The sequence below is a fragment of the Hypanus sabinus genome, chromosome 3 (genome assembly GCF_030144855.1).
Source record: "Hypanus sabinus isolate sHypSab1 chromosome 3, sHypSab1.hap1, whole genome shotgun sequence".
In the NCBI taxonomy this organism is placed as follows: Eukaryota; Metazoa; Chordata; class Chondrichthyes; order Myliobatiformes; family Dasyatidae; genus Hypanus; species Hypanus sabinus.
In genome coordinates this window covers 156,948,843-156,975,487 of record NC_082708.1, presented here as the reverse complement: position 1 = coordinate 156,975,487, position 26,645 = coordinate 156,948,843, and the positions used below count along the sequence as shown (strand labels likewise).

Below are 26,645 nucleotides of genomic sequence, written 5' to 3'. Positions count from 1 at the left end.
TCTAAGTCCCTCCCTCCCTTCAGCTTCTTCTCTTTTTTGTTCTCTCCTTATCCATCTCTCCCTCTCCCTTTCTGCATATAGCTCCTTCTGAAGTGTATTTAATACTTCAAAGTAAATTTACTATCAACGTACATATATGTGCATTTGTCACCAAATACAACCCTGGGATGCATTTTGTTATGGGTATACTTAGTAAATAGAAGAACCATAATAGAATTAAAGAAAACTGCACCCAACAGGGCAGACAACCAAACAATGTGCAAAAGACAGAAATTGTGTAAATACAAAAGAAAAAAAAGTAATAATGATATAACAAATAAAGCAATAAGTATCGAGGACATGAGGTGATGATTCTTTGAAAGTGTGTCCATAGGGTATGGAAACAGTTCTGAGACTGAGTAAGTGAAGTTAACCCCACTGATTTGAGAGCCTCATGGTTGAGGGGTAACAATTATTCCTGACCTGGTGGTGCCATTCCTGAGGCTCTTATACCTTCTTCATGATGGTATCAGTGTGAAGAGAGCATGACTTGGGTGGTGGGCGTCCCTGTCAATGGATGTTACTTTCCTGCAATAGCACTCCATGCCATGTAGATATGCTCAATGGCAGGGTGGGTTTTTACCAGTGATGAACTAGGCCATATCCACTATTTTCTGTAGAATTTCCATGCAAGGACAATGGTGTTTCCATAACAGGTTGTGATGCAACCAGTAAATATACTCTCCATCACATATCTATAAAAGTATGTCAAAGTTTGACTCAGAAGACCTTAGTTTCCTCCTCCTGAATTCAATAAACAGCTCCTTGCTCTTGTTGACATTGAGAGAGAGGTTGTTATTGTGGCACCACTCATCCAGATTTTCAATCTCCCTCCAATATACTGACTCGTCACCATGTTTGCTTCAGCCAATGACTGTAGTGTCATCAGCAAACTTAAATGTGGCATTGGCTCTGTACTTAGCCTCACAGTCAGCAGCATAATGTTCATAGAGCAGGGGCCTAAGCACACAGGGGTCTGTAAATGAGGAAATTGAGGATCTAATTGCACAAAGGAGGTATTGAGGCCAAGCTCTAGAAGCTTTTTGATTAGTTCTGAGTGTAGATGGTAGTATTGAATGTCAAGCTATAGTCAATAAAGAGCATCCTGATGTATGCACCTTTGCTGTCCAGATGTTCCAGGGTTGAGTGAAGAGACAATGAAATGGCATCTGCTGTAGACCTGTAGGCAAAATGGAGCAGATCCAAGGCTCTTCTCAGGTAGGAGTTGATGTGTTTCATCACTAACCTCTCAAAATAATTCATTACAGTGGATGTAAGCTCTACTGGAAGATAGTCATTGAGGTAGGTTACCTCATTCTTGGGCACCATCACAACTAAAGCCTACTTGAAGTAGGTGGTTACCTCAGACTGCTGAATCAAGAGATTAAAGATATCGGTGAACACTTCAGCCAGTTGATCAGCACAGGTGCTTAGACCTCGGCCAGGTATCCCATCTGGGTTGAACGGTTTCTGTGCGTTCACGCTCCTGAAGGATGCTCTCATGTCGTCCTCAGAGACTGAAAACACAGTGTTATCAGGGGCTGTGGGTGTTCATTGACAGGAGTTTTGATGTACAACCTGAGCATAAAAGGCATTGAGTTCATCTGTGAGCAAAGCCCAGTTGTCACCTATAGAATGTCTCTTGATTTCACTTTGTAATAGGTAGTAGCATTCAAGCCCTGCCACGGCTGTGAGTAATGCCGTAAGTATATTGTTTGATTTAGCATTCTTTGTTTACATAAATCATTATGGGTTATATGTAAGAAGTACATAACTGGCATACACCATAACATGTGAAAGCCTCACTATAAAGAAAAACAAAGTAGACAATTTTCCCGGCTGCTGTGTTTTTCTTTTGAGTAGTTCTTGGAGTTGAAAAAACAGTTTCTCTTTCTTTCTCCTTCCTTTCTTGCTTGCTCTCTCCTTATCCATCTCTCTTCCTCTCCCTCTCTTGCTCCCCTCTCTTCTCCGTCACTCTGCCTCTCTTTACATTGGAGCTCCATGAGCTCCAGTCACTACATCTTTTCCCAGCTTACTGAGCTTCTGGCAGACGGTGAAACTGAATGGTTGGGAATAGAGTTAAGCATGGCAGATGATACATCCACATGTCCAGAGATCCTTAACATTTTGTTCAATTATTTTAATGAACTCATTCGATTGATTTAATTTTTATGGTGCAACTCACAGTAACTATTAAGAGCCAGGATCTAATTTCATTAAATGAACATTTATATTCATTATTCCAATACTGCTTGAGAAGTGGCAGATTATTGCAGGCATTTGGGCTTTATTTGTTCGTCATTAGTGTCCTATCGCAGTGGCTGTCCCAAAGTAGCAGTCAATAGGAACAGGAACCAGTGCCTCTGCATGGCATTGAGAGATTAAACACTGAGTAATGCTAACATCTGACAGAGTAGTGTTCTCAACCTATATTGTATCAAGCCCTGTTTTACAAACACTGACCCAGTGAACAGTTTATGTTGAAGCAGCTCACGTCATTTTGCTTCCCAGACACTTAATGCAGACTTCAAGTTAAAGAGGCACAGCAACCCTAAAGTTAATGCAAATAATTAGCATAAACAGGGAAGCATTAGAAGCAATATCAACATCTGGCACACGATTACTCCCTGGTGGCATTCATCATTGTACAGTTTGAAAGAATGCCCTAAATTGACACAAGGTGTCATCCATCAAAGGAGTAGAAAACCTCAAGGACCCTATCATTGTACCAATTACTGAAGGAGGAGTCGGTAAAGGTAGGTGGCCCTTTTAACTCTACCTTCAAACTATAGGACATAACTTCCTCTGCACCTAGCACTCTCTTACTGCCTTCAAGTGGTTTGGTATTAACATTTTGCTGAAAGAAGGCCCCTTTCCACATGTAGCTGTGTTATTTTAGGCAGGTTTGCACATTATAAGAAGCTGTGCTCCATTACTCAAAGCATTAATGGAGTTAATGTTTTATCAAAGCCTTGTTTTATTGGTCAATCAGTAAATTCATTTCGGATTGTCACATATATTGAGGTAAAGTGAGAAACTAGGAAACGTGTAGCTCAGGTGGTTGTTGGTTGTGTTGACTTGTTCTCTAATCCTAGCAATCCATTTGCAAATGTTTCATCACCAAATGAGGAAACATCATCAGTGTCCACTTGTGGAGGACACACCGTAAGTAAACAATGCGTTAATGATGTCTCCTGGCATGCTGACAAAACATTTGCAAATGGATTGCCAAGATCAGAGAACTCAACCCAGACAAAGTGAAAAACATTGTTCTACATGTCATCCATACTGATCATTTTATTATATCAGTATATCAAGGTACGACCAGGGAAGAACAATAATAGAACTTGGAATATAGTGTTACAGTTACAAAGAGAGTGCAGGCAGGCAATAAGGTACAGAGCCATGATGAGTTCAAAAGGTTCATTGAAACTCTTATAACAGTGGGATAGAAGTTGTCTTTGAATATGGTGGGTGGAATATGTTTCCAGGCTTTTGTATCTTTTGCTCGATTGGAATGGGGAGAAGAGAGAGTGTCAAGTCTGGGTGGGGTCTTTGTTTATGTTGGCAGGGGGGAGTATAGATAGAGTACATTGAAGAGAGGCTAGTTTTTGCGAAGTGCTGAGCTGTGCCCTTTCTTGTAGTCTTGGTCAGTGCAGTTGCCATACCAAGCTCTTGTGTGTCCTAGTAGGATGTTTTATGGTGCATCTACAAAAGTTGGTGAGTGTGAACAGGGAAATGCTGAATTTCTTTTGCATCTTGAGGAAGCAGAAGTCTGAGTGTGCTTTCTTAGCAGTGCCATCTACAGTGGATGGTTGGATTAGGACAAGCTATTGGCAATACTTACATATCAGAAACTCAAGTTCTCAACCATCACAATCTCAGTACCACTGATGTGAACAGAAGCATGTCCACTACCTTGCTTCCAGAACTCAACATCCAGCTCTTTTGTTTTACTGATACTCAGAATCAGAATCAGGTTTATTATCACTGACATCCTGACACCATGCCACCATGCTCCCTGTCTCCTTCTTTTACTCTGAGAATCCAGTCTGAATCAAGGTTGATACTGAATGTAGGAGCTAGCATTTTTGTGGTGTACCGTAATGCCATCTTGACTCAGAGGTTTGTAGGAAAGAGTATCAATAATTTCCCACTATTAGGTGGCAGTATTATCACACTCTCAGTCACCACTTATAGGAGTGGAACCCAGTATGGTTTCCGCTGCAGTGGTCCATCTGTCCAAGGCTCGATGTGTTATGCATTCAGAGGTGCTCTTCTTCACACCACTGTTGTTAGAGTGGTTATTTGAGCTCCTGGTGCTTACCTGCCAGTTAAACCAGTCTGACCATTCTCCTATGACCTTTCTCGTGAGCAAGACAACATTTGCCCACAGAACTGCCACTTACTGGACATCTTTAGTTTATAGAGATTGTTGTGCGTGAAAATCCCAGGAGATCTGAGATACTCAAGCCACACGATCTGGCACCAACCATCATTCCGTGGTCAATATCTCTTGGATTACGTTTCTTCTCCATTCTGATGTTTGGTCTGAACAACAACTGAACCTGTTGACGGTGTCTGCATGCTTATATCCATTGAGTTGCTGGCACATGATTGGCAGATTAGATATTTGCATTAACAAACAGGTGTACAGCTGTAAAGTGGCCACTGCATGTAGTCGCCCATAATTTGCTACGGGTGATCATGTCAATATTAAATCTGGAGTGAACTGCCTGAAGAAATCAGTTGGGAAAGTGTGAGGGAGATATGCAGGGAGAATTGGCTCTGTGTCTGAAAGAGAATAGGTAAGGACTGGGGAATTGAGCTATGGGGATGTTCTTTTAAACCGCTGGTAGAGGCAATATGGCCTGATTGGATTTCTCTTTTGAATCTCATTGTGATTCCATGCATTCATGTTATGAAATGGGAATAATTATAATTGTTTATTGTTCTAATATTTCACTTCAATGGATTTATACCTCTGTATATTATAATTAAAATGTACTAAGGAATATAGTAGATTGTGAAGCTGAGACAGAAAATATAGAAATTTAAATTAATTGTTCAAGTTAAAGTTTGTCATTGCCATAGGTATACATGCCACAAAAATTAGCTTTTCAAGCAACTTCACAGAACAAGATGGAGGCAAACATAAGTTAATATGAACTTATATTAACGTAAGTTTTACATGATATATGCATGTGGAAAATAAATAGAAAAAATAAACCTAATGACACTACTACAAGATTGAGAAAGAAGGGAAAAAAAACGGTCTGAGGTAAAGTTACAGTTATACAGATGGGTTCAAGAACCTGATGGCAATGGAGGAAATACGCCCTTAGTCAGGCAGCATTTGTGGAGAGAGAAATCATATTAATGTTCCAGATTGACAACTTCTCATCAGTACTTGAACAGAAAGATAAAAGCTTTTTTAACAATGCAACTCCACATTTTCCCATGTGCTGAAGTTTTTTTCCCCTTAACTATGCCCAGTCCTAAAGAAAGATCATTAACCTAAGATGCTAACTCAGTGTTTCTCCAGTAGTCTTCTGCGTGTTTGGCATTTTCTGTTCTACCTAAATTTTCCAGCATCTCCAGCACCATTAGTAGATTGATAAACTGGTTTATTGTTGTCACAAGTACTGAGTGACACGTGACAATAACATTTACATACAGCTAGGGTGCCGAATAGTTTAGCACAGTACTATATTTGTCAAAGTCGAATGGAGAGTAAGTTGCAAATCTGGTGCGAGTAAAAAGAGTTGGGAATAACATTGGGGGAGTGCCACAGGGGGGATGTAGTACAGGTGGCAGAGGAGGAGTGCCAGAGCCAGGGTGGGGAGGGTGGCAGGTGACAAGCATGCAGACACACATCCCTGAGACACCAGTTAAGGTCATTTGGTTCCAAACAATTGGTTTATTGGTCATTTCAGAATTTCTCTCTGGTACTTCCTGCTCCCTCCCCTCTCAACTTCCTCTTTCTAAAATGATTCCTCTGTCTCTGCCTCCTTCCCACTCTCAGTCCACAATAGAGACCCAAATCAGAAGCAGGTTTATCATCACTCACATATGCAAGGAAATTAGTTTATCCATGGTAGTACAGGCAATACATAAAATTACTACAGTACTGTACAAAAATCTAGCTATATATACGTGCCTAAGATTTTTACACAGTACTCTAGATTCTGAGGTCAGAAGTCCATCTTATCATACTAGTGGACTTACTGCAGCAGGATTGAAACTGTCTTATGTACCTTCGGGTTTTTGTATTTTCTGCCTGATGGGAGAATATCTGGGTTGGGTGGTGTTTTGATTGTGCTGGCCACTTTACTGAAGCAGCAAGGCACGTAGACAGAGACCATAGAGGGGAGGCTAGTTTCCGTGATATGCTGAGCTGTGTCCACAACTGTCTGTAGTTTCTTGTGGTCACCTGTACAGCAGTTGTCATAACAATCCATATTGCAACTGGATAGGGTGCTTTCTGTGGTGTATCTAAAAAAAATGAATCAAAACAGAAGGTCAAATTTATCATACCATGTTTACAGCATTCTGGGTTCTCTGATGACTCCTTCACTTCTCTTTTTGCCTCCATAGAGGATGACATCTTTGGAGAACTTCCGGAATTCTTCCCATCGGATCCTCCCGACCCACTGCCACATTTCCTGATCGAGCCCCGGGATGCGTACATAGTGAAGAACAAGCCTGTGAACCTGTACTGCAAAGCAACTCCTGCTACTCAGATTTACTTCAAGTGTAACAGTGAATGGGTCCATCAGAAGGAACACACGACGGACGAGTATATGGACGATACTTCGGGTGAGTAATGGTTGCCATGTCATTGTTAGCCATTGACAAGCCAACTGGCATTCCCATCCCTGAAAAAACAATTATTTCTACTTCAAAGGGGTTCTTCATTGAAGATGTTGGAAATGGGAGCAACAAACAACTTGCTGGAGGAACTCAGCAAGTCAAGCAGACACTGTGGGAGAGAAGGAAAATGTTGATGTTACGGGTTGCAACCCTGCATCAGATGTCTTTCATTGTCTCAGGATGCCTCAATGCACATTGCAGACAATTCCCAGCCAATTAGTTAACTTCAGGGTAGCTTAGCTTGTTCTTGCTTCTCATTCACATGCTCCAGACAATATTTCTCAAACATCCATGAGATAATCATTTATAATGACCCAAAATGAGGACATTTAGTGCACCGGTTCCATGCTGGCTCCAGAAGGAGCAATGCTATGAGTCTTATCCTCCCTCCTTATTTAAAACTGGTGAATTGGTTTACTATTGTCACAAGACTCAAGGTGCAGAGAAAAGCTTTCTTTTTCTTGCCATCCATACAGGTCATTTCATCACATCAGTATATCGAGCTAGTACAACAGAAAGCAAAACCGGAAAGAAATGCCCAAGTATTACAGTTAATAGAGAAAATGCAGGGCAGGGAGACAATAAGGTGCAAGGTTGTAACAAAGTAAATTGTGAGGTTAGGAGTACAAGGGAGCCATGTCAGCAGGATAGAAGCTGTCCTTGAGTCTGCTAGTATGTGCTTTTCAGGCTTTTGTATCTTCTGTCTGATGGGAGAAGATAAAATGTCCATGATGGGTAGGTCTTTTATTATGTTGGCTATTTTACTGAGGCAGTGAGAAGTGTAGATAATGTTTCCACGTATCCCTGCAACATGCCCATTAATTCCCTTTAATTTCTTTTTGACATTAACCTGAAGTAGGAGTAATAAATTTACCAGCATGTCCTTGGATGTGAGAGGGCAGCAGAACACCCAGATGACATCCTTGTGTCTGTGAAGATACCATGCAAACTCTGCACACTTGGCACCTAAGGTCAGGCTCAAACCCAATTCCATGGAACAGTAACATAGCAGAGCTACTGGCTGTGCCAATGTGCAGCAACTTTGACACTGAGGAATCAAGTGCCTTTTAAGTATCAGATGTGTCTCAATGTCAGACCTCTCTAAGTTTAGGGTTAGCAAGTTGTAGGCATGCTATGTTGGGTCAGCCTTTGTGTTTGCTTGTTGTCAGGTGGAGGTGATGTATTCTCTACATATCATGGGATCAGATCCTTATCACACCCCATAAATAGTTTGTAAGTGCAGGCCAACAGAAAGCTATTTGCTGCTGAAGGTTTCCATTGAACTGTTTCCTCCACATCACACTTATCACCAACTCCCTGCAAGATATTACAGCTCCTCATCTGATTGTTGTGATGGTTGTTTTTGGATGAAGATTGGCGCAGGTGAAATAATTCAATTGCCACAGTAAATCTGTCCCTTCCCCCTAAATAAGGAATCAACCTGCTTAGATCAGACACTGCCACATCTGACAGAAGCTGTTCTTTCCAAATTTATTTGTACTGATAGTTCTATGTCTACTCTGAAAGAGCTTGAAGGTGTTTAAAGCCAATGAGCAACTCAGCGGGGCAGCTTCACTGTTCCAGGGGTCCGATCCTGACCTCTGGCTCTGTCTGTATGTAGTTCGCTTTTCCTTCTGTTACCTTGTGGATTTCCTCTGTGTGCTATGGTTTCCTCCCACATGGTAAAGACATTCAGATTGGTAGATGAATTCTCCACTTTAAGCTGTTAGTATATGCGAGTGAGTGTGGAATAAAGACGGAGTAAAGTGGAGGTAGTGTAAGTGGGTGGTTGATGGTTGGCGCAGACACATTGGCATGAGGGGCTTGTTTCCATACTGTATGACTCTGCCCTTTATGAACCTGGATGTAAGTTCCACACAATGTCTCGGTACTCCTTCAACTCTTGGTCAATCCCTGTTTTAATTGCTCTTCCTTTGTCAGCCATTCCTCCAGCTACTGATGCCCCTGGTATTGATGACCCATAGGACAAGGAGACACAGGAGCAGAATTAGGCCATTCCGAACTATTGAGTTTGCTTCACTGTACAATTATGGCTGATATCTTTTTCAACCCCATTCACCAACCTTGTCTCTGTAACCCCTCCTATCTCCACCTCTATATCTCCCTCTCTGAACCTTTGTCAAAGCTCTTGGACATCTGCTGTAGTATTTTTGATGGGCCGCTTTTAAATTTTGTTTGAAAATGCTCCTTGGGACACTTTATCACTTTGAGGGTGTTCTATAAATACAGCATGTTACTGAACTTAGCAGCATTACCTTTATTGCCTCTGGGAGCATTTGAGTCAGAGTGATTCAACAAACTGGGCAAGTCTTACAGTTCTGCAGCATTTTTCATGAACTTATTATTCCTCGGAAGTGCTTTATAACAATTAAATTATTTATGAAGTGTAGTGATTTTGGAAACTTAGCAACCAATATATATGCACAGCAAGCTCCTTTCAACAGCAATGGTGAGAAAGACAGAATAATCGCTATCAGTAATGATAGATGGATGGGAGACCAGGGAGAGTTTCTCCTCGGTACTTTTTTGAAATAATGACCCAGCATTCTTTGTCAGCTTCCCAGAAGGGCAGATGGTTTGAAATTTTTTCCGAAAGGCAGCATTCTTGACAATGCAATACTCCTCATTCAAAGGATAGCTGGTAACTTGTTTACTATTGACTCAGGTACCAAGATACAATGAAAAGCTTCGTTGACATGCCATCCAGATAGATATTTCCATGTAATTGTGTAGAAAAGGAAAAACAATAACAAAGTGCGGAATAAAGTGTTACAGTTAGAGAAAGTACAGTGCAGGTAGACAAAATGCAAAGTCTGTGACAAGGTAGACTGAGAGATCACGAGTTTAGATTTATCACACAAGAGGTTCATTCAAGAGTCTTATAACAGCAGGATGGAAGCTGTCCTTGAGCCCAGTGTTGAATGTCCTATTTTATGTCTAATGCCCAATGGAAAGGGGGAGAAAAGGCAATGACCAGAGTGGGAGGTGTCTTTTCATACGTTGACTGTTTTCCCAATGAGGCAGAAGGTAGATAGGATGAATAGAGAGCAGGCTGATGATGTTCACAGCTCTGTGCAAGCTTTTATGGTCTTGAGTAGAGCAGTTAGCATACCAGGCCATGATGTTTTCGGATATGACACTCCCTATGGTGCATCTGTAAAAATTGGTGTGAATCATCAAGGGCATGCCAAATTTCTTTAAGCCTTCTGAAGAAGGAGAGATACTTCCTTGGTGCAATCTTGACCATTGTGTCAATGTGGCCTAGATTTGGTGCTCCTCCACTTAGACTGAAATGGAACAGTCTTGGCAGTGGAATTAGGTTGCCTCATGGTAGTAGGGTTGAGAAATACTGCTTGGCCAAGTGTTTTGGGCTCGACTGAACAGCGAAAAGGAGAGGTTGTCAGACCCAAAGCCATGTGCACAGTGGTCCCAGTAACATTCACAAATTGGCGTTATTTTTCTGATTCTGAGCTAAAAGAGCTTTGGCCTTGATGCAGCAATTGTCTTTATTTATCTAAGAAAGATATTGAAGTCATACCCCAGCTTTTTTGGATTATCAGCTAATAACCCAGAACTAAATTATAAAAAACTTCAACCACAAGACTGGGCTCAGCAATGTTGTCTGTGCAACTAGCAACACGTCAGGTAAATCCATGGTTTGAAATCCTGAGGCTGAAAGCTCCCGCACTTACCTGGCTTGGACTACTTGTGATTACACAAACCAGAGGCTCAATTTTAAGTGCTGTCAGTTCAAGGACAATTAGAGATGGGCAGCAAATACTGAAACTGGCTTGTCTTGCACAGATCTTGAATCTAATGAATAAACAAAGTATTTTTATGAACCAGCACCCAAGTTTTAGCCTATTTAGTCAAGATCAAAGTCAAATTTATTATCATATGTGCAAGTGCATGTAGAGTATGCACAGGTTCAATGATAAATTTAATTGTAGCAACATCACAGGCACATTGCTTCATATAAGCAACGTTAACAACAAAACATAAACTATAAACACAATAAAATCTGCAGATGCTGGAAATCCAAAGCAACACACACATGCTGGAAGAACTCAGCAGGCCAGGTAGCAGCAGTGGAAAAGGGTAAATGGTCAACGTTTTGGGCTGAGACCCTTTTTCAGAAATTATACATAGTTTTTACAAGAAAGAACACAATTAGAACAAAAAAACCTGGTATTAGTGTAGGGTGATTGAAGTGGTTTCTAAAATGTAGTGATTTGAGTTGTGCTGGATGGCTCAAGATCCAAATGGTTGAAGGATAGTAGCTGTTCTTGATCCTGGTGGTGTGGGACTTCAAGGCTTCTGTATCACATTTGTATTGCTGAATACATAGATCATTAAAAAGCCTGTGTTTATTCTCTGAGCCAAAATTAACCACTCTTTGATATATTTCCTTAATTGGACACATAAATCAATTTAAGATTGAGGAGTTGGCAATTCACCTTTATTTTACAAACATCTCTAGGGGAATCAGCCAAACAAAATGTTTATCTCATGGGTTCTAGAGAAAGGAGGCCTTTTCTAACAAACTAGGAAAAGATTTTTTTTATATATCTGTTCTGTTCTCTAGTGTGCATAGATTTTGGGAGGTTTTAATGATAGGAATAAGCCTCAATAATTAAGAATAAAAAGCAGAAAATGCTGGATTACTTCACAGGTCAGGTGACATCCGTGGAGGAAGTAGAACAGAGAAAAGAGGTTATCTTATTGAAGCATTCTGAGGGGAATTGATAGGATTAATAATGAAACAATATTTTTGCTGGAGAATCCAGATCTAGGGGCATCGTTTCAGAATAAAGGGGGAGGGGGTCACCCATCTAAGGTAGCGTTAAGGAGGAATTCTGTTTGAATGTTAAGACTCTTTGGAATTCCCAGTCCCAAAGAACTCTGTAGGCCACTGAAAAAATGCCAGAGGAATTCAGAGGGTCAGGCAGCATCTGTGGAGGAAATTGGACAGTCAGAGTTATAGTTCAAGCATTTCATTGGAATGACTCTCTGTTGACTCTGTTGACTCTCTGTTTCTCTCCATCAAAGCTGCCTGACTTGTGATTTCCTCCAGCACTTTGTCACTCCGGATTCCAGCATCTGCAGTCTCGTGTGTCAAGCGGGGATAGTTTAATATTTTTTAAACCAAAGTAGACTGATTTTTGGTCAAAGGTTATGGGGGAAAGTGGTGGTGCAAGATCGGATTAGCCACAACTTTATTGAATAGTGGAGCAGGCTTGAGGGTCCTTGCCTGTTCCTGATCCTAAGCTGTATGTTCTTTGCCCTTTATGTTACTGGTTATAGTTCAGGATTGATGACCATTCATCAGAATTCTCAGTAGACATACTGGATGGGAACAATTGATATGTTAGCTGTGGGATTTCTCAGGCCATAGACTCCAGTTGACTTGAGAATGGACCATTCAACCACATGAGTGGCTTCGCTATTCAACAAATGATGAATTTTGGGGAAGTTGAACCAGGACAGAACATGCAGAGTGAATGGCAGGGCTAGGAGTAGTGCTGCTGAACAGAGAAATCCGGGAACTGAAGTACGTAGTACCTGAAAGTGACAAATAAGGATGGTGAAGAAGTCATATGGAATGCTGATCTTCACTGGCTGTGGCATTAGCAATAGGACTTGGGGTGTCACATTACAGGCACATAGAATGTGGTGTGAAGATTTAGTCAGCACACTTTAGAAAGGATATAATTAGGTTAGATGGGCTGCAGAAAAGGTTCATAAGTGTATTACTGGAAATGGAGGGCATGAATTATAAGGATAGTCTGAAAAGGTTGGGTCATGTTTTCCCTGGAGCAACAGAGCCTGAGGGATAATCTTACAGGTGTTTATAAATTTATGAGGGACATAGATAGTCACAGACTTTTTTCCAAGGGGAGTCTAAAACTAGCGAGTGTAGGTACAATCAGACTAACTGCAGGACCAAAAACCATCTGCTGAAGAAACTCAACAGTTTGATCAACATCTGTGGAAGGAGACGAATTGTCAATGATCAAGCTGAAACCCTGCCATTCTCTTCCTCCCACAGATGTTTAGTTCCTTCAACAGATTGTTTGCTGCTGCAGATTCCAGCATCTGCATTCTCTTGTGTTCTCAGGGAAGAGATTGATTGGTAATAGGCAATAGATGTGTGTGTCACAGCCATGAGAAAAATTGACATGAAATGTTCATTGCACCATTGACTTCAAGGACTCTTCATCTTATGTTCTTGATATTTATTGCTTTTAATTTATTGTTATAATTACTTTTTTATTTGCACAGTTTGTTGTCTTTTGCATTTGGTTGTTTGTACTGTTGGGTGCAGTTTTTCATTGGTTCTATTGTGTTTCATGAATTTACTGTGAATGCCCGTAAGAAAATGGATTCAGGGGTGTATATGGTGACTTTTACAGTATGTACTTTGATAATAAATTTCTTTGAACTTTGACTTAATGTTTGCATCACTAATCTTCAAATGAATATTGATAGATTTTATGTAATATTTTATTAGACATATTGCTTTTCTGCTGTAACAAATTCTGACTTTACTCTTATAGTAATTAGCATAAAATATGCAGACTCCTACTCTATCTATGTAAATGAAGGATAGAAGACATTTCATTGCCTATGCAGTTCCATTTATGTTTCCACTATTTCCACAAGCAGTGAATTCAATATCGTGGCCCCACTCTGATTAAAATGAAGATTATACTCACATTCTCTTTGTACCTTCAGAATCTCTTCACGCTTCCAGTCCTTGAACAATCTGCTGATGTGAATTTCTAACTCTGCTTTCCACCACTGACCCCTTAGTGAGATGTAATATGTGTTCTCTGAACTTCCCCTTCCTGAAGTCCACAATCAATTTGTTAGGCTTATTAATGTTGAGTGCATGGTTGTTGTGGCAGCACCACTCAAGCAGCCAATCTAAATCATGCTAATACACCTTTTCATTGGCACCTAAGATCCTAACAACTGTGGTGACATCGGTGAATTTATAGATGGGGTTTGAGCTGTGCCTAGCCACACAGCCATGAGTGTAGAATGAGTAGAGCAGTGGGTTGAGCACGCATCCTTGAAGTGAACTTATGCTTATTGGCAGCGAGAAGATGTTATTACCAATCTACACTGTGATCTCCCAATCACTTGCAGTGGGAGCTACGAAGTTCCGGATTTGTTTATCAGCTTGTTTATTAATAGTGAAGGGATGTTGGTGTTCAATGCTGTTGTCTAGGTATTCCACACCTGCCTGGAGAGCCAGTAAGTTTGCATCCACTGTAGACCTGTTGTACTGGGAGGCAAACTGCAGCATGTCCAACTCCTTACTCAGCATGAACAAGTGTCAAAGCACTCCATCACAGTAGAAGTGAGTGTTTCCAGGCTATGATTGATGTCATTTTGAAACAGGTAGGAACCTTTGACTGCAGCAGTGAGAGGTTGAAGATGTCCTTGTACACTCAACCAGTTGGACAGCCCAGATTTTGAATACCCTGCCTGATACACCATCGGGACTTGATGCCTTGCGAAGGTTCGCCCTCTTCAAACATATATTGATAGTTAGTCTCTTGTTTTACAAATACTTCTCTCTCACTCTCACTCTCTCTCTTTCTCTCCCTCTCTCTCTCTCTCTCACTCTCACACTCTCTCACTGTCTCACTCTCTCATTCTCTCACTCACTCACTCACTCAGCTCCTTAAGCTCCTCCATTTCCAGCTTCCTTTACTTCATCCATAAAACTTGGACTCCAGAAATCCCTTCTTCTGACTTTTTTCCTTTAAAACATGCTTCTTTGACCAAAATGCTTGATCAAATACTCAGATGTCCTCACTGCCAAATTTGTTTTAACGATGCAGTTATGTAATACCATTCTGAATCAGTTAGAGTTTCATGGATGTAATTGTTACACCTGTTGATACCAATAATCCTTACTTCTCCCAAGAATGTGATTCCCCCTTACCTACTCGCTCAACATCCATAAATTTTGAGGACCTCTATCAGCTCCTTTCCAAGAACGCCAATACATGTGGGCATAGTTGCAATTAAAAACTTACTTACTGACACAAAGCAGCAGCAGAGACACAACTTACATAAGAAAAACATGAATTAACATAATTATACAAGAAGGAACATAAATACAACAAAAAATATTCAGAGTCCATTGTAATGCAAGTGACCAGTGTTGGTATACTGAGGTAGTGACCAGGATTGTGCAGATTAGTTCAGAAATGGAATGGTTGAAGGGCAGTAGCTGGTTTTGAACCTGAAGGTTCTCTACCTGTTGCCTAATGGTAGCTGTCAGAAGATAACGTGGCACAAATGTCGAGTATCTATGATATTGCCTTCTCAAAGCAATGCCTCATGTAGACACATTTAGTGGAGGGGAGAGATGTTCCTGTGATACATTGAGCTGAGTTCATTACTCTGCAGTTTTGAGTTGCCAGACCTACCAGACCTCGTCTTCCAGTCAATTGAAACATCCTCTTAGTATCAACCCTGTAAAACCCCCCCAGAGAATTTTAGACTTTAAAACAAAGTTACCTCTTAGAGGTTTATAAGCATCCCCTGTCCAATCTTTCCTTAAAAGACAGATCTCCCATCGCAGAACCCTCAACCCTTGAACAAACCAGCCAGAGATCTTCCTAGTCAACCCATCCCCTTCCAAACTGGGTGACTAAAGATCAGAAGCATGGAGTTGAAGCGGAGCCTAAGCATATGGAGCAGGCCATTCAGATATTTCTTACGATCTGTTTGTGTTACGAACGGTTCAGAGTGACAGAAACCCGGGGACCACTGAAAACTGGCTCACATTCCACTGAAACTCTAAGTGAAGGAAGTTGCTTCTCAGTTCCCTACTGAATTTAATAGAGATTCATACAATATTTTATAAACACATCTTCATCTCATGTATATTGCCCAAAGAGCCTAGTGACTCTGATTGTTTCTGATTGCTGATTATTCTATTGGTCACTGTTGTCTTTGTAAAACCACAGGGATTTTGCAGGGGTGAGTGGCAGGTCCTTTTCAATACACAGGGCAGGAACAGGGCAGCTCAGTGACAGGAACCACCCAGCCAAACTGATAAGGCGGTCTGAATGAAGCCAGTGTTAGCATTTAAAGAGGATGGCAAACTCAAAAAAGGGTTGTCTTGATGTTCAAAGGAAGCAGTGAAATCCCCGAATCACAATTGGCAGCATTTGAACAACAAGCTTTGCTGTGTAATCCTCTTCTACTTGCCTGAGTTTAAGTTTCCTAACATCGCCCCAAGAGTCAATATAAGACATGTTAACTGCTAGATGCTTGCATAATACTGTAATCCCTTGCTAATCTTGGTCTCAACACTGTCAAACACAAAATACTTTTTACCTTGAATAGTTAGCCTGTAATCTGGCAGGTTGCTTACAGTCCTCCTGCTTCTTAAGTACATAATCTGTATTTGAGGTGAAATGCTATATTTGTGATTTTCTGTTCGATGTCGGCCTCCCTACACTGAGCCTCTTGAACTCAGCACCATTGCTGCATTGTTGGACGTCTGAGCAGCTGCAGTATTCAGTTCAAGTGCACTAAGAAGATTAGATCAACTTACTTTCAAAACTCTGCTCATATTTTCTTAAACAATGTTCTGGACAGCTTTGCCTGCTGACCAAGCTGCCAGCTCAGTCTTTTTGATTGGTAGCATTTAAAGGAATTTATTTATACACCCATAACTGACAAAGCTACATATACCTCTTTACAACTTCCATTGAAACATTGCATTGTAGAAGTTTCAAAGTATTAATGTTATAAGTTGCTGTTAGTGTGACCTGGCAAGAAGACACTAAAGGAAGCTTGGTATTTGGGGTACCTGAGTGCAAAGCCCAAATAATATGTATTTCAAAGTTCCGAAATTCTAAGTAAATTGATTATCAAAGTACATATATTTCACCATATATAACCCTAAGTAAGCTATAAATATCGAGAACATGAGATGAAAAGGCTTTGAAAGAGAGTCCATAGGTTGTAGGGACTGTTCAATGATGGGAGAAGTGAAGTTATCCCCTCTGTCTCAAGAGCCTGATGATTGAGGGGTAATAACTGTTCCTGATCCAGGTGGTTTGAGTCCTGAGGCTCCTGCACCTTCTTTCTGATGGCAGCAGCGGGAAGAGAGCTTTATCTGGGTGCTGGGGGTTCCTGATGATGGATGCTGCTTTCCTACAAAAATGCTCCATGTAGATGTGCTCAGTGGTGGGGAGGGCTTTACCCATGATGAATGTGGCCGTATCCACTACTTTTTTGTTATATTTTCCATTCAAGGATGATGCAGCCAGTCAATATGCTCTCCAACACGTATCTATAAAAGTTTGTCAGAACTTTAGATACCATGCTGAATCTTTGCAAACGTCCAAGGAAGTAGAAGTGCTGCTGTTCTTTCTTCTTAATTCCACTTTGGTGCTGGACCCAAGGCACAATAACACCAAAAAATTAAATTTGTTGACCCTTCCACCTCTGATACCCCAATTAGGATTGGCTCATGGACCTTCAATTTCCTCCTCCTGAAGTCAATAATCAGCTCCCTTGGTCTTGCTAAAATTGAGTAGAGGTGATTGCTGTGGCACCACTCAGCCAGATTTTCAATCTCCGTCCTGTATGCTGATTCGTCACCATCTATGATTTGGCCATTGACAGTGGTGTCATCAGCAAACATAAATATGCCATTGGAGCTGTACTTATCCACCCAGTCATAAGTGTAAAGCAAGTAGAGCAGGGGGATAAGCATGCAGCCTTGTGGTGTGTCTGTGTTGATAGAGATTGTGGAGGAGATGTTGTTGCCAATCCCAACAGACTAGATCTGCAAATGAGGAAATCAAAGTTCCAAATGCACAAGGAGATATTAAGTCCGAGGTCTTGAAGCTTATTGATTAGTTTTGAGGGGATTATGGTATTGAATGCCAAGTTGTAGTTGATAAAGAGCATCCTGATGTTTGCATCTTTGCTGTCCAAATGGTCCAGGGTTGAGTGAAGAGCCAATGAAATGGTATCTGCTATGGACCTGTTTTGATGGTAGGCATACTGGAGTGGATCCAAATCTCTTCTCAGGCAGCAGTCGATATATTTCCTCTCAAAACACTTAATCTCCATGGATATAAGTGCTCCTGAATGATAGACATTGAGGTAATTTACCACATTTTCCTTGGGCACAGGTAAAATTCAAGCCGATTTGAAGCACGTGGGTACCTCAGACTGCTGAAAATACTCCAATAGTCAAGCAGCATCTATGGAGGGAGAAAGAGAGTGGAAGTTTCTTGATGATGATTGGAATTAAATCATTGACTAGAAATATTGTCACTACTTCTCCCTCCACAGATGCTGCAATACCTGTTGCATGTTCCCAGCAATTTCAGTTTTACTCAGGTTATGACCAAGGTAGTCAGATGGATCTTTCTTCTATCAAGACCATAAGACATATGAGCAGAATTAGTCTATCTGGCCCATCGAGTCTGCTCTGCCATCTTGTCGTCGTTGATCCATTTCCCTCTCAACTCCATTCTCCTGTCTTCTCTTCATAACTTTTCATGCCCTGACTAATCAAGAACTTATCTACCACTGCCTTCAATACACACAAAGTTCTGGCCTTCACAGATGCCTGTGGCAATGAATTCCACAGATTCATCACCCTCTGGCTAAAGTAATTTCTCCTCATTTCCATTCTAAATGTTCATACCTCTATTCTGAGGCTGTGTCATCTGATGTGAGACTGCCCCACCATAGGAAACGTCCTCTCCACATCCACTCTATGTCTTTTGATAGCTTTCAATGAGATCCCTCCCCTCATTCTTCTCAATTCTGGAGAGTAAAGGCCCAGAGCCATCAATCACTCATCATACGATAAACCTTTCATTCCTGGAATCATTCTGGTGATCTGCCTCTGAACCCCCTCCAATGTTAGGACATCCCTTCTTAAATAATGGGCCCAAAACTGCTTAGAATACTCCAATGAGGCCTTAGCAGTGCTTTATAAAGCCTCAGCATACCATCCTTCTTTTTTCATTCTGCCTCCTCTCAAAATAAATGCTAACATTGTATTTGTCTTCCTCACCACCACCTCAATCTGCAAACTAATGTTTAAGGAATCCTAAATGAGGTCTGTCAAGGCCCTTCACACCTTGGAGCTTTGAATTTTCTCTCCATTTAGAAAATGATCTATGCTTTTTTTCCTTCTATTAAAATGCATGACCATACATTCTCAACACTGTATCCCGTCTGCCACTTCTTTACCAATTCTCCTAATCTGTCTAAGTCTTTCTGCGGCATCCATATTTCTTCAACATTATCTGTCCCTCCACTTATCTTCATATTGTTCCCAAACTTGGCCACAAAGCCCTTTATTTACTCATCCAAATGATTGATATACAACGTAAGAAGTTGTCCCAACACTGACCTATGCAGTACACCATTATTCACTGACAGCCAATCCGAAAGGTCTCCCTTTATTCCCAATCTTTGCCTCCTGCCAATCAGCCAATCCTTTATCTATACTAGTATCCTTCCTGTAATACCATGGGTGCTTATCTTGTTAATCAGTCTTATGTGTGGCACTTCATCAAATCCAATTTCATAACATCTACCAATTCTCCTTTGTCTACCCTACTAATTATTTCCTCAAAGAATTCCAACAGATTTGTCAGGCAAGACTTTCCTTTAAGGAAACCATGCTGACTTTGGCCTATTTTATCATGTACCTCCAAGTATCTCAAAACCACATTCTAAGCAATTGACTCCAACATCTTCCCAGCCATTGAAATCAGGCTAACTGGCCAAAACTTTCCCTTCTTCTGCTTCCCTCCCTTCTTGAAAAGTGGAATGACATTTTCAATTTTCCATTCCTCCAGAACCATGCCAGAATCTATTGATTCTTGAAAGATCGTGACAAATGCCTCCACAATCTCTTCAGCTACCTCTTTCAGAACCCTGGGGTGTACACCATCTGGTTCAGGTGACATCTGCCTTCAGATCTTTCTGCTTCCAAACACCTTCTCCTTAGTACTGGCAACTTCACTCACTTCTCCCTGCTGACACTCTCAAACATCCAGCATACAGCTAGTGTCTTCCACAGTTAAGACTAATTCAAAATACTTATTCAGTTTGTCTGCTATTTCCTTACCCCCCCCCCATTACTACCCCCCTAGCAGAAATTTCCAGTGGTCCAATATCTACTCTCACCTCTCTTTTACTCTTCATATATCTGAAAAAAATCTTTTGGTATCCTCTTTACTGTTATTGGCAGCTTACGTTCATATTTCATTCCCCCCCCCCATGTATTTTGGTTGTCTTCTGTGGTTTTTAAAAGTTTTTGAATCCCCTAATTTCCCTCTAATTTTGGCTCTATTACATGTTCTCTATTTTGCTTTTATGTTGGCGTGGACTTCCCTTATCAGTCACTGTTACATCACTCTGCCTTTAGAATACTTTTTCTTTGGGATGTGTCTATTTTGTGCATTCCAAATTGCACCCAGAAACTCCAGCCATTGCTGCTGTGCTGTCATCCCTGCTAGTGGTCCCTTCCAATCAATTTTGGCCAGCTCCTCTGTCATGCCTCTGTAATTCCCTTTACTTCAAAGTAATACTGATACGTTTGATTTTATCTTCACCGTCTCAAGTTGCAGGGCGAATTCTATCATATTATGATAACTGCCTTCTAAGATCCCCTAGTGGGCTCAACGGCAAGCTACTCCAAAAAGCCATCTTGTAGGCATTCTACAAATTCTCCCTTGTGGAATCCAGCACCAACCTGATTTTCTCAATCTACCTACATATTGAAATCCCCCAAGACTGTCAAAACATTGTCTTTTTGACGTGCCTTTTCTATCTCCTTTTGCAATTTGTTGTCCACATCCTGCCTCCTGTTTGGAGTCCTATATATAACTAACATCAAGGTTTTGTTTTACCCTTTCAGTCTCTTAATTCTACCCATAAGGATTCTACTTCTTTTGATCTTCTGTCACTCCTTTCAAATTTGAACTGGATTTGAATTCATTTTTTAACAACAAAGCCATAGTTCCACCTCTGCCTACCAGTTTGTCCTTTCAAAACAGACAAGATCATGTCTGATACTTTATATCTATATTATTGTCTTGCCCCACCTAAATATCCATTCATTTTCTTAAAATTCAGAAATCTAACATTCTGTGCTCAGAATGAACTCAATATCTGAGCCTCTCACAACCTTCTGCCATGGAGAATTCCAATGATTCTCCATCCTTTGAGTGAAGAAATTTGTCTTCTACTCAGTCTTGAATGCTTGATCCATTCTTCTTAGACTTGTCCCCAAGTTCTAAACTCCTCAGGCAGAGGAAAAAACCTCTCCTTACTTACTATGTTAAGGCATCCAAGAATTTTGTGCATCAAACATGTTATCTCTCATTCTTCTAAACTCAAGAACAAAAGAGGCATGCCTACTCAATATCTCTTCTTATGACTGATCTTCTATCCCAAGAACCAACCTGGTGAAGATTCATTTGCACAATGATAGATAAGTCCTTCTTTAAGTAAAGAGATCAGAACTGAGGAAATGGTGCTAGCACAAGTTGACAACTTGGTTAATTGGGCTGAAGGTCCTGTTTCTGTGCAGTATAACTCCAGTATTCAAATCGTAGACTCCAGTATCCCAACATATCCACAGTAGGTCCTATAAATGGGATAATTTTCTTTCTATAATCAAGAAAACACAAGACTAGTTTACATGGCTATCCTCATGCAGACTGCAATCACACTGAGCTGGTTCACTCAGCTGGTTCAATCACTGGGACACTCACATTGACCTGAGCCGGCATCTTGCTTGGAATCACTGCAGTTTCAACTGTTGAAGCAACAGCAACTTAGTGATTAATGAACAGGAGCTGTGAAGTACAAAATTGCAGACCTAATGACCAACTTCTGTTGCCAAATCAGTCAGCTCACTACATTTTTGGACCCTACATAACCCAGTCTTGATACACTTCCCCACCTTTACATTGGGCTGATTAGAAATCACACAGAGTCCAATGGTGCTTCTGGGCTGAGGCAGATTGGAATTCAATTTACATTTTTTAAATGTGGTTTTGTATGGCATGGCCCTGGAGGGAGAACCACAAGTCTGTCCGTTCGGGAGCCAGAATTGGATCAGTCTTCATCTGGCAACTCGTCCACAGATGCTCCAACATGAGTGGCCCTGAGTTGGCATCACCTGCTGGAGACTTGAAGCATGCAGGCCTCCACATATTGATCAAGGTCATGGAGGATATTTGAAATAATCATGCTTTCCTTTAATGTTTTTTAATTATTCATATGTTGTTTATTAATTTTTATTTGCTTTGTTAAAGTTTTAATATGTTTTAATTACTTATTTTAATTTTAATGGTTCTATACCTTCCTAAATTTTAAAAGAAAGATCAAGAGCTGGCACAGCTGGCAAAGGCCTGACTCCACCTCTGCCGCTTCAAAGTCAGTCAGGGTGAAGTGAAGAGGTCCAGCCACCTTTCAGACCAACCCTTAATCCAAGACTGGGAACCACAAGTTTTAGCCTCAACTGTCAAGGGAAAATCTCTCTTCATATTTACCCTATCAAGGCCTCCAAGAAACTTGTGTTTGATCAAGTCTCATCTCACTCTTCTAATTCAGGGATTTCCAAACTGGGTCTGCAGACTCCTCAGTTAATTTAGGGGTCTATGTCATAAAGAGGTTGTGAACCCTTGTTGTAAATGCTAAAGAAAAGAAGCAAATGGGGCCATCATGATCCATCCAGGTGATGCCCAAGAAGACCATAGGTAGAGGTTCCACGTGGAGGAAGTTAGGTCAGCAAGTTCCATTCCATTGAATCACAATGACCCAAAAAGTGGCCTCTCACTTTATGCCAGCTGTGTAGCATCCTGTTGTTTAATACCATAGAAAAATGCAACACAGAAACAGGGCTTTCAACCCACTGAGACCAAGCCGATCACCAATCCTATTCTAATCCCATTTCATTCTCCCCATATTCCTATCAACTAACCAACTAACCAACCCCCCCCCCCCACCCCCACACCATCACCACCTGGACTCTCTACCACTTATCTACTCACTAAAGGCAACCTGCAGCAGGCAGCCTACTGACCTACCAACATTCGTGTTTTTGGAATGTTCTAGGAAACCAGAGAGCACCCAGGGAAAGCCCGCATGGCCACAGGGAAGCACACAGACAGCACCTGGGATCAGGATTGAATCTGGCTTTCTGGCCCTGTGACACAGTGGCTCTGCTAGTTTCACCTCAGAGTGTTCAAAAAGCGGTCATATTTTCAATCATTCCATCTCTGGCTGAAACCATCCCCCCCACCCACCCCCCCCCCCCCCCATTTCTCAAGCTTCTCATGCTCTGCAAACATTTCATCTTACAAATAGAAGATTGAAGGGAGGTTTAACAGAGCTATACAAAATTATAAGGAGTATAGATAGGGAAAATGCAAGCAGGCCTTTTCCAACTTGAGGTCATGGGTTAAGTCTGAAAGGTGAGAAGTTTAAGGGGAACATGAGGGGAAACATCTTCATTCACAGGGTGGTGGGAGTGTGGTATGAGCTGACAGCACAAGTGGAGCATGCAAGCTCAATTTTAACATTTAATTGAAGTTTGGATAGGCACATGGATGGTGGGGTATGGAGGAGTCCAGGTGCAGGTTGATGGGAGTAGGCAGTTTAAGTTGTTCAGCACAGGCTAAATGGGCTGAAGGGTCTTTTTCTGTGCAACTACTCTATGACATACATATATACATATCAATGGATGTATGAAGTAAGGCACAGGTAGACCATTCCGACTATCAAGTCATTTAATAGATCACAGCTGTCTGATTGTAACTTCATGTAGATAACACAAAATTAAGAGGTGCTGTTGATAGTGAAGAAGATTACAGGGTTGTTGTATATGTAATATTTCAGTTATATTTGGATAATTTTGTGTACGTATTGAATTGATTAAGCAATCTTGTTTGTTTAAATAATTGAACATGGGTTATATGTAAAATTATGTTAATTGCATACGACACCATGCTACCATGTGATACGTGCACTTCTTGCCTAAAGTAAATTCAAACTACACTTATAATTTTGGACTGCTATGAGTTTCTTTCAATCAAGTTAATGTTTTGAAGCTACAAAGCATAACAAAGGTGATCTTCATCAGTTAGGGAACAGGTCTGAAGGGTGGCAAATAGATTTCAATAGAGTTAAGTGTGAAGCGATGTGTTTTTGAAAGCCAAGCCACAGTACAACTTATAAGCTGAGCTTATAACTCATAACCTAAGCACCAGGGAATGTAATGGAACTAAGAGAACTAGGATTACAAGTGCATAGTATCACAGGTAGACAGGGTGCTGAAAAAGGTGGTTTAGCGCACTGGCCTTCAATAATCAGGGTATTGAGTATCGGAGTTGGGATCTTAGGCTGCGGGTTTATAAGTTGCTGGTGAGGCCGTAGTTGGAGTACTGTGTATAGTTTTGGTCACCCTGTTTTTAGGAATGTTGCGGTTAAACTGAAAAGAGTGCAGGGAAGATTTTCATGGATGCTGCCAAGATTATAGGGTCTGTGTTATAGGGAGCCAGCCTAGGTCTTTATTTGTTGGAATGTAGGAGTATGGGGGGTGAACCTTTATAAGAACTTCAAATTAAGAGAGGCATAGATGTTTACAGTCTTTACTCCAGTGTAGAGGAGTCCAAACCTAGGAGGCGTAGAGTTAGGATGAGAGGGGAAAAATTTTAAAGGACCTGATGGGCAACTTTTTCACGCAGGGCATGATGAATATAGGGAATAAGCTACTAGTGGAAGTATTGTAGTTGTGGTAGGTACAATAATATCATTTAAAATGCACTTGAATAGGTACATGGACAGTGAATGCCTGGAGGAATATGGGCCAAATGCAGGAAATTGGGCAACATGGTCGGCATGGACTGGTTGGGCTGAAGGCCTGAATCCAGGCATCCATTCCTCAATGACTCATCTCTACCTTCACACCTACGGTTTGTAAGCTCTGACCTCCTTGTTTGAAAAGAATCCATCCACTACTGGCCTAAGAACATTCAAAGCATCTGCTTCCTTTGTCATTTAAGGAAGAGAGCTCCAAAGATCTGTGACTGTCAGCGTGAAAATATTTCAACTCATCCCTGTCAATTGACTTATCACTCATTTTTTACAGTTACCTCTAATCCTGTAATCCTCCACAAGAACAGGCCATTTCATGTGTTATATTATAAATAGTCAAGGTTAAATCTCAAATATCCTAAATAAATTGATGTGTTCAACGTTCATAATGTTTCAAATGTTAAAAGCATTTTAGCTACTTCGTCCCCAAACTGGAAAACATCCCTGTATTATGCCCATCGATTGATTATTCTTGTGACAGCATGGCAATACAGCAGCTAGCGTGATGCTATTACAGTGTCAGTGATCCAGGTTCAATTCCGCCGTTGTCTGAGCAGAATTTATCAATCTCTCAATGACTGAGTGAGTTTCCTCCTACATTCCAAAGACATACGGTTAGTAGATTAATTGGTCACCTGGGTGTAATTGGGCGCCACAGGCTCATTGGGCCAGAAGGACCTGTACTGGGCTGTACTGCTAAATAAAATAAATAAATATAAAGAGAAAGAAATATCTTCTCTGCCTACCTCTCCCCATCATGTATCCTCAGAATTTTTAGATGCTTACTCAGTTAGTTCCCTCTTGAGAATTACAATTAAATCTGCCGACCTCCTCCAGTTCTGTATCGAGGGGCCATCCCAGTCTAAATCCACAGATTACTGAATGGTTATTGAAGTGTTTCCAAGGGCTACCTCATTCTGACAGTCCCAACAGGTCATCACTCTGTTCCAGGTATGAAGTGAGGTTAACAATTTCAACACTTTCTTGTGACCAACAGGGCTTATTGTGAAAGAAGTAAGCATCGAGATCTCTAGGCAGCAGGTGGAGGAACTCTTTGGGCCGGAAGATTACTGGTGCCAGTGTGTCGCGTGGAGTTCCTCTGGAACCACCAAGAGTCACAAGTCCTACGTCCGGATTGCATGTAAGTGCTGCTGCAAAGAATTGGAAATTAGTTTCTTCTCTTTCAGAAGAAAGGCCCAGGAATGACCTTCTCTCTCCAACTAACCAGCTAGGTTTCACAAACATTAATGCTATCCCATGCTCCCCAACAAATTGAAGCACAAGAGAATTAAAAACATAGCTGGTCTCTTACCTTTCACTACCACTTTCCCACTATTTTTCCTGAATTCCCTTCATGTTCTACCACCCTCTGTCTTCTATGCTATCCATAAATGTGCAATAATAACTTTCAGGATCATGAATTTCAAATATTGATTACCCTTCAAGTGAAGACATTTGTCCCCATTTCCGCCCTGACCAGCAGCCCTTTATTTTGTCTCTAGACACCCCAGCCAGTGGGATTATCAATTACATTAACTCTGAAACACTTGGAAATATTTTATGTGTTCCAATATGTTCGCTTCTCATTCTTCTAAGCTCCAGTGAGCCAGTAAGCAGAGATGTTAAAAATCATTCATAAAGACACTAAATATTTTAATACTTTTAATTCTTCTCCAGCAATGGTCTTTATTCCAGTTCTGAAGAGTTGGTATCCATATCATTAAATTATGTTAAAACTAATAATTTAATGGGGATTCATTTACAATAGGCAGGAGTCTATTTGAAGTCTATGGTTTATCAGATTCCTTCCAATA

The 26,645-nt window shown here is 41.0% G+C and overlaps 1 protein-coding gene across 1 annotated transcript in view; it reads left to right on the top strand.

Moving 5' to 3' along the window:
• LOC132390863 (netrin receptor UNC5C-like) overlaps positions 1-26,645 on the top strand; it is a 355,925-nt gene that overhangs the window by 246,768 nt on the left and 82,512 nt on the right. The window contains exons 2-3 of the mRNA XM_059963405.1: positions 6,637-6,858; positions 25,829-25,972. Coding sequence (XP_059819388.1) covers positions 6,637-6,858; positions 25,829-25,972 — 366 coding nt within the window. The remainder of the gene's footprint in view (positions 1-6,636; positions 6,859-25,828; positions 25,973-26,645) is intronic.